Here is an 8239-nt window from a genome sequence, read left to right on the forward strand (position 1 = left end):
TCACGTAGGTCTCAAATAGGAGGGGATGATTCAACCCGGAGATTTCTGAGGCAGTGCATCAGTGAAAGCTAGCTGGAACCAATCAGACGGATTACTTATGAGATGCCATGATCATATACAGTATGTGAATTTAAAATTGGTAATACATATTTTCTAGCTGACCGGGAGAACTGTGGAGGAATGAGTCTGCAACAGAGAGCAAAGTGCAGTGCTGTTCCGTTTAGCGGGCTTAATATTGAACAGTACAGTTCAATATTTATTTGCTTGGCAGACACCTTCAACCGAAGCAGCTAACACAGCTTTAACATATTATTTATACGATAATATTGAGTCATATACAGTACTTGAATGTCCCATCTATACAGCTTGATATTGAGTAACTTCGGAATTCATTCCATTTTATTTGTCTTTTATTATTTCTAATCTGGAGTTTGTGGAGTATGTCTGTGCTGAGATACCCATATTTCATCTGTCCAATCAGATCTGTAGTTGAATTCAAATTTTTCAAAACCCACATGGACAGGGTATCAGCTACAAAGCCTCAGTGGGGAGATCAGCTGAGAGGGACTGAGAGAGAAACAACATGCGGATTGATATCAGTTTAAGTATCCTCCAGCTCTCTTGAGTCAACATGTTACACAACCTTGTCTGGAGAGGGTGGATATTTTCTCAGAAACCTTCTGTTTTATCTCAGGTGGGCTCACATAAACAGATACAAGACATTCTCTCTCTCTCTCTCTCTCTCTCTCTCTCTCTCTCTCTCTCTCTCTCTTTCTCGCCCTTATCTTTTCACCCAAAACTTTCCCCTGATTTCTCAAGCAGGCCAAAAAACAAACAGAACAGCAACAAAATAGATAATAAGAAAATAAAGTGGAGGTACACTTTTGTTCATCAAGGATTTCCCAAATGCAACATGAAAGTACATTAATGTTCTCTTTGGGTACAAATTATTATTATTTCCGGGCAAAAAAGGTACAAATGAATTACATATTGCTGCGTACCACCCCAGCGACAAGCATTTGTACCTTTTCTGAGAGTGCAAAGCGCTGAACTCCATTTCCCACAATCCACCGCTCCTGATCTCACTTCCTGAACACGGCCAGCTGCTGCTTGTCCACCGCCTCCGACAGCGAGCCTCCGAGCGGCTCGTCCTCGGACCCGGGGCTGCTGCCGGTGTTGGCCTCGGTGTTGGAGAGCGACGGGGCGCCCGGCGCCTCCCTGCCCTCCCCCCCCCGGCCCCGGCACCTCCCGCAGCGCCCCCGCCACCGGCCCAGCGCCCTCTGCAGGGCCTGGCGGAGCTCCTGGCAGCGCAGGGCGTAGAGCAGCGGGTTCACGGCGGAGTTCACCAGGCACAGCATGCTGCAGAAGGTGAAGACCCGCTGGTGCGTGCGCGTGAGCCGGTGCGAGACGTCGGCCAGCATGAAGGACAGCACGGGCAGCCAGCACACCGCCAAGATCAGCAGGATGAGCCCCAGCGTGCGCGCCAGCCGGATGTCCATCCGCATGCGGGCGTGGCCCCCGGCCCCGCCGCCCAGCCGCGCCATGGAGGCCTCGTGCTGGTGGGCCCTCCAGAGCACCAGGCCGTAGGCCACCAGGATGAGCCCCAGCAGGGTGAGGATGAAGCCGGTCCAGCAGGCCAGGTACTGGTTGTGAATGTAGGGCAGGAGGCGTGAGCAGGGCGGGGTGAGCCCGGTGGGGCAGGTCCAGCCCATCAGGGGCAGGAAGGAGACCAGGACGCTGACGGACCACAGGGCGGCCAGCCCGCCCAGCGCCCGGCGCCGGGTCAGCACCGCCTTGTAGCGGGGCGCGTGGTGGATGCAGACGTAGCGGTCGATGGCGGTCAGCAGCAGGCTGCCCAGCGAGCTGGTGAAGGCCAGCGTCACGCCGCCCAGCTTGAACAGGTAGGCGTCCCGGCCGTCGCGCCGGCGCAGCAGGTGGAAGTCCAGGAAGCTGATGGTGAAGAAGCAGCTGGCGAAGACGTCGGCGAGCGCCAGGCTGCCGATGAACAGGTAGGAGGGCCTGCGGCGGAGGCGGCGGGAGGCGGCGATGGCGCCCAGCACCAGCGCGTTCTCCAGGAACGTCGCCGGGCCCGCCAGGAAGCAGACGGAGCCGATGGCCGTCTTCTCCGCGTCCGTCAGCGCCATGTAGCAGCTCAGGTTCGCGCACCAGTCGTCCTGCGTTTCCGACGGCGACGCGCCGGACGGGTGGGCGGGTCCCAGCTCCGCCATTTTGTGCCCCCCCACAGCCGGACGTGAAATGAGAAGGGCTTCCTGTGCTCGTGCAGTACCGGGCCGGACCGGGGGAGCTGGGGGTTGGGTCGGGGCCTGTGTCCCCCTGTCTCACGGGTTATGAGCGGGGGGGGGGAGGGGTATGTTTGGGTCTCTCCTGGGTCCAATCTGCAAGGTTTGGGAATCCCACCCGGGACAAATGAACTGGGGAAAAAACAAAGAAGAAGAGTATTACGTGTGTTCTTCTGGGGACACGGCGCAAGATTACTGAGTAAAACCCAGAGCAGATCTTTTTACTCAGTCCAGTTTCCAGGTTTGGGAGGGTTCCAGCTAACTGCACAATCCTGCTTTGTGATACAAGCCCCTGGTTTATAATTTCAGTAATTAAAAAGAAATATGAAATACAGAATATATATTTAATATTCTATTAGCACCAAAGCAATATGAGCAGTGGTTCTTTTTTGTGATACATTTTTTATACAACAGAATATTCTCAAACATTCAACAGTCTTTTTATTCCTTTTTCCCCATAAAACATTCGCAGTGGTTGTGTTTTTAATCTAAATAACATGATACAGATAGACATCTTTTACACCATGAGATGTTTGCCTCCAAACACGTACACAAACTCTGAGACGGTGAGAGACGTGTATTCTGTCTGTATTTTTCACAGTGACCCAAAATATGTGTCCGTATCAGCAATCGATTTGTCTGAACATTTTGACCCAATATAAACACCACAGTGACAGAGAATTCAAGTACACATTGACATTTCATTCAGAAGAAACTGAAATCTGCAAATACAAAAGAGACCAAACAGACTGAAGGACAACAGGTTGCATTGTCATTTGTAGCCACCAGATGGTGCTATTATTTTCAGCAGAGCCAACAGTGCTAACATCGCCATGCCTGAAGTTAACTGAAACAGGAAGGGCCCCTGGTTGGCATGCACAAACTCTCTTTTCCTTGTTAAATCCGGGCAGTCCCACGGTAGTGCAGAAGTGGAGGGGTGTTTGGGTTGGGTGGCTGAAGATTGTGACTGGGGGGGGGTTACAGGTAAGCAGCTCAACATTCTTGCTTACCCCATGTTTCATCTTTTGTTGCCTCCTTGTTCCATAATCAATCAATCAAGGTCTGCCATCCTTAAGGACCATCAGACCCGTTAAATGCTCCTCGAAGGAGCCAGGAGTTTTGCCATTAACTTCTTACGAAGCGGAGTTTATGTGAGCATCAATCTTATCTCCTCACCTCGTTGATCAAACAAAACCTCTCTCACACCAAGCCCGAGAGAATCTATCATTTTTGAAAGGAAAAAACAATGACAGTAAAAACAATCAAACCTGTTTTTCGAAAAATAACTTCCTTGCTCTCTCTCTCGCTCTTATACTTTCTCTGAAATAGAAAGGGTGGATAAATGGAGGACCCACTCTTCACCTTTTCCTCCCCCGTTCTTTTCCCAGAAACTGGCAGCAACATCGACAGCACTGGACTGGGACACAGTGGGACTGATTCATGGGAGCGGTGGAGCCCCTCAAGCTGGAGGAGCTTTTAGTGTTCATGCCCCCCCCCAACACACACACACACGTACACACACAAATAAACGTACACACACACACACATACACGTACACACACACACACACATACACACACACACACACACATACACACACACACACACACACGTACACACACACACACACACACACACACACGCACACACACACACACATACACACACACACACACGTACACACACACACACACACACATACACACACACACACACACATGTACACACACACACACACACACACACACACACACACACGTACACGTACACACACACATACACACACACACACACACATACACACACATGTACACACACACACACACACGTACAGGTACACACACACACATACACACACACATGCATACACACGCACACACACACTCACGGGCACAGACACACGTACACACACACACACACACACGTACAGGTACACACACACACATACACACACACACATGCATACACACGCACACACACATACACACACACACACACACGTACACACACACACACACACACACATGCATACACACGCACACACACACACACACTCACGCGCACAGACACACGTACACACACACACACACACACACGTACAGGTACACACACACATACACACAGGCACACACGTACACACACACACACACACACACACGTACAGGTACACACACACACACTCACACGCACACACACACACACATGTGCACGTACACAGACCCTCTTCTTCCCTCGGTCCATGGCACATAGACTTAGCTGCTGCTGTGGCGATTAAAAATATAATGCTTAATGATCTCGGCTGTTATGAATGTCCTCAAACAATCGCTCTGTTTAATGCCCATATTAGGCTTCGTTAACAACGCTGATATTAAGCCGCGCGGAAACGACTGTCCCACGTCTCCTGGCGATAATAAAAGTAGCCTATAAATATTCCCATCACTCCGTGCGAAGATAATTTATTGAGAACGGGCCAATTAAGTGAGCCAATAATACTCGTGTTAAATTGAACAACAGTGGCACTTTGTAGATTGATTGGGTCTTGGACACTGAAATGCGCCGATGTGTCACTAATTCGGCTTAATTTGTTTTTGTACGTGGCTCGCTGTGAACATTTAGAGCAATTTTTGAGAAATGAGTCCAAAGACCTTGCCATAAAAACCATTTAACGCCCCCAACCCTGGTCTTGGAGAGCTCAAGTGTTCTGCTGGTTTTTGATTTCACCTTCAAATCAGTAACTCGGGGCCTGTGTCATGAACTTAGTTACTGTAGCTAATTAATTGCACCAAGTAAAACCTGGAACCCACCCAAATCTGGAAAAACTTTTTTTACACACTGCTTTTATCCAGCTAACTCAGTAATCCTGCTTTGTGGGTTTTACTTGGTGCAGTTATCCAGCTAACTCAGTAATCCTGCTTTGTGGGTTTTACTCAGTGCAGTTATCCAGCTAACTCAGTAATCCTGCTTTATGGGTTTTACTCAGTGCAGTTATCCAGCTAACTCAGTAATCCTGCTTTGTGGGTTTCACTCAGTGCAGTTATCCAGCTAACTCAGTAATCCTACTTTGTGGGTTTTACTCAGTGCGGTTATCCTGCTAACTCAGTAATCCTGCTTTGTGGGTTTTACTCAGTGCAGTTATCCAGCTAACTCAGTAATCCTGCTTTATGGGTTTTACTCAGTGCAGTTATCCAGCTAACTCAGTAATCCTGCTTTGTGGGTTTCACTCAGTGCAGTTATCCAGCTAACTCAGTAATCCTACTTTGTGGGTTTTACTCAGTGCGGTTATCCTGCTAACTCAGTAATCCTGCTTTGTGGGTTTTACTCAGTGCAGTTATCCAGCTAACTCAGTAATCCTGCTTTGTGGGTTTCACTCAGTGCAGTTATCCAGCTAACTCAGTAATCCTGCTTTGTGGGTTTCACTCAGTGCAGTTATCCAGCTAACTCAGTAATCCTACTTTGTGGGTTTTACTCAGTGCGGTTATCCTGCTAACTCAGTAATCCTGCTTTGTGGGTTTTACTCAGTGCAGTTATCCAGCTAACTCAGTAATCCTGCTTTGTGGGTTTCACTCAGTGCAGTTATCCAGCTAACTCAGTAATCCTGCTTTGTGGGTTTTACTCAGTGCGGTTATCCAGCTAACTCAGTAATCCTGCTTTGTGGGTTTTATTCAGTGCGGTTATCCTGCTAACTCAGTAATCCTGCTCTGTGGGTTTTACTCAGTGCAGTTATCCAGCTAACTCAGTAATCCTGCTTTGTGGGTTTTACTCAGTGCAGTTATCCAGCTAACTCAGTAATCCTGCTTTGTGGGGTTTACTCAGTGCAGTTATCCAGCTAACTCAGTAATCCTGCTTTGTGGGTTTTACTCAGTGCAGTTATCCAGCTAACTCAGTAATCCTGCTTTATGGGTTTTACTCAGTGCAGTTATCCAGCTAACTCAGTAATCCTGCTTTGTGGGTTTCACTCAGTGCAGTTATCCAGCTAACTCAGTAATCCTACTTTGTGGGTTTTACTCAGTGCGGTTATCCTGCTAACTCAGTAATCCTGCTTTGTGGGTTTTACTCAGTGCAGTTATCCAGCTAACTCAGTAATCCTGCTTTGTGGGTTTCACTCAGTGCAGTTATCCAGCTAACTCAGTAATCCTGCTTTGTGGGTTTTACTCAGTGCAGTTATCCAGCTAACTCAGTAATCCTGCTTTGTGGGTTTTACTCAGTGCAGTTATCCAGCTAACTCAGTAATCCTGCTTTGTGGGTTTTACTCAGTGCAGTTATCCAGCTAACTCAGTAATCCTGCTTTGTGGGTTTTACTCAGTGCGGTTATCCAGCTAACTCAGTAATCCTGCTTTGTGGGTTTTATTCAGTGCGGTTATCCTGCTAACTCAGTAATCCTGCTCTGTGGGTTTTACTCAGTGCAGTTATCCAGCTAACTCAGTAATCCTGCTTTGTGGGTTTTACTCAGTGCAGTTATCCAGCTAACTCAGTAATCCTGCTTTGTGGGGTTTACTCAGTGCAGTTATCCAGCTAACTCAGTAATCCTGCTTTGTGGGTTTTACTCAGTGCAGTTATCCAGCTAACTCAGTAATCCTGCTTTGTGGGTTTTACTCAGTGCAGTTATCCTGCTAACTCAGTAATCCTGCTTTGTGGGTTTTACTCAGTGCAGTTATCCAGCTAACTCAGTAATCCTGCTTTGTGATGCAGGCCTCAGTTCAGACCCAAGAAACCAGGTGAGGTGAGTTAGCCGTGTATTCAATTGCTTTTACTGGATTGATTATTTGCTGAGTAGCACTAAAAAAACAGTATAGCCTGCAACTCTTCAGCACCCTGGCTGAGGACCTAATTAGGCAGGGCAACAACTCTGGTTTGTGGTCTGAAGATGTAAATGAGATCTGTTTCCTGTCTGAAAAGGTTGCAGCTGTCAAGGTTCATAGATGACAAGCTAATCTTTTATTACATCAATTATTATGTGCCGAATGGACAAAAGAATAAGGCTAACGCCCGCCCCCTGTTGGAATTATGTGGTAGTTGCTGGGAAAAGATATTAGTAGATGCGTAATATCCAGAGGTCGGAAAGTCTCAGCCAGCTGGGTTCACTCATTCGTTGTATCTCCTGGCTAGCTGTGCTCATTAGCAAATCCAGGTAATTTGCAACAAATCTTTGCTTCCTGAATCCAATTTTCCACCTTTGTAGAAAACAACATAATTTTCATGTTCCCCGTAAGATGTTTGTTTTTAAATGAGGCCAATAATTATATGTTCCGGCATACTACGAATGATCTGTTATCACATTATGATGGTACTGTTGATCTGTGTCATCATTAATAATGGTCGACATTAGTCTGGTTCTCCGAGAATGAATGTTTTTCAGTCATTTCTTAATGTGTGCATTTTTCACTAATTTCTTTACGCGTGCATTCTTAATCTGGCCAGTTATCACTGCAGTGTGTTCACACTGATGCCCTCCGTCGCTGATCCCAGATCAGCTAGAAACCGAAACCTTCAGCTGTGCTGCTGCTGCTCAACTGTTTCCTGCTGGTTGCATGACTGACCTCAGCTAGAGAGGGCTGCTACTGCTGCATCGGGGTGAACTCCTGAGATCTGGACTACCATGCAGACCGGTGGGGCTTGAGAAAAAGTGGGTTGAGGCCCACTTAACAGGGGGATCACCATTTCAACCCACAAATCTGTAAATGTTGGCATTTGTTGGCACTTACACAAATCTGTGATACGGGGTGAGGCTGAGTTTGGTCCGAAAAACCTTTGAAAAAAATGGAGTGGCTCTTCGGGGGGGAAGTACATCTCACGCAACGGTGATTAATTCTGCCTGAGAGGGCAACTTTCACATCCATTCTTTACTTCATCTTAGAATGTCCCAACCACAACTCCTCTCCACACCCAAAAACGAAATAAGTAATTCCGTCTGTACAAACGGGCTCACCGCCCTGATGAGC

At 47.7% G+C, this 8239-nt stretch overlaps 1 protein-coding gene across 1 annotated transcript in view; it reads right to left on the reverse strand.

Moving 5' to 3' along the window:
- Window positions 1–1082: 1082 nt before the first annotated feature.
- The window catches only part of cnr2 (cannabinoid receptor 2), an 8042-nt gene continuing 885 nt past the window's right edge, over window positions 1083–8239 (reverse strand). Inside the window, exon 2 of the mRNA XM_061255425.1 lies at window positions 1083–2432. Within this exon, the coding sequence (XP_061111409.1) occupies window positions 1083–2228 (1146 nt within the window). The 5' untranslated portion in view covers window positions 2229–2432. The remainder of the gene's footprint in view (window positions 2433–8239) is intronic.

This window comes from Conger conger, chromosome 1 (assembly GCF_963514075.1).
Source record: "Conger conger chromosome 1, fConCon1.1, whole genome shotgun sequence".
Classification (NCBI taxonomy): domain Eukaryota; kingdom Metazoa; phylum Chordata; class Actinopteri; order Anguilliformes; family Congridae; genus Conger; species Conger conger.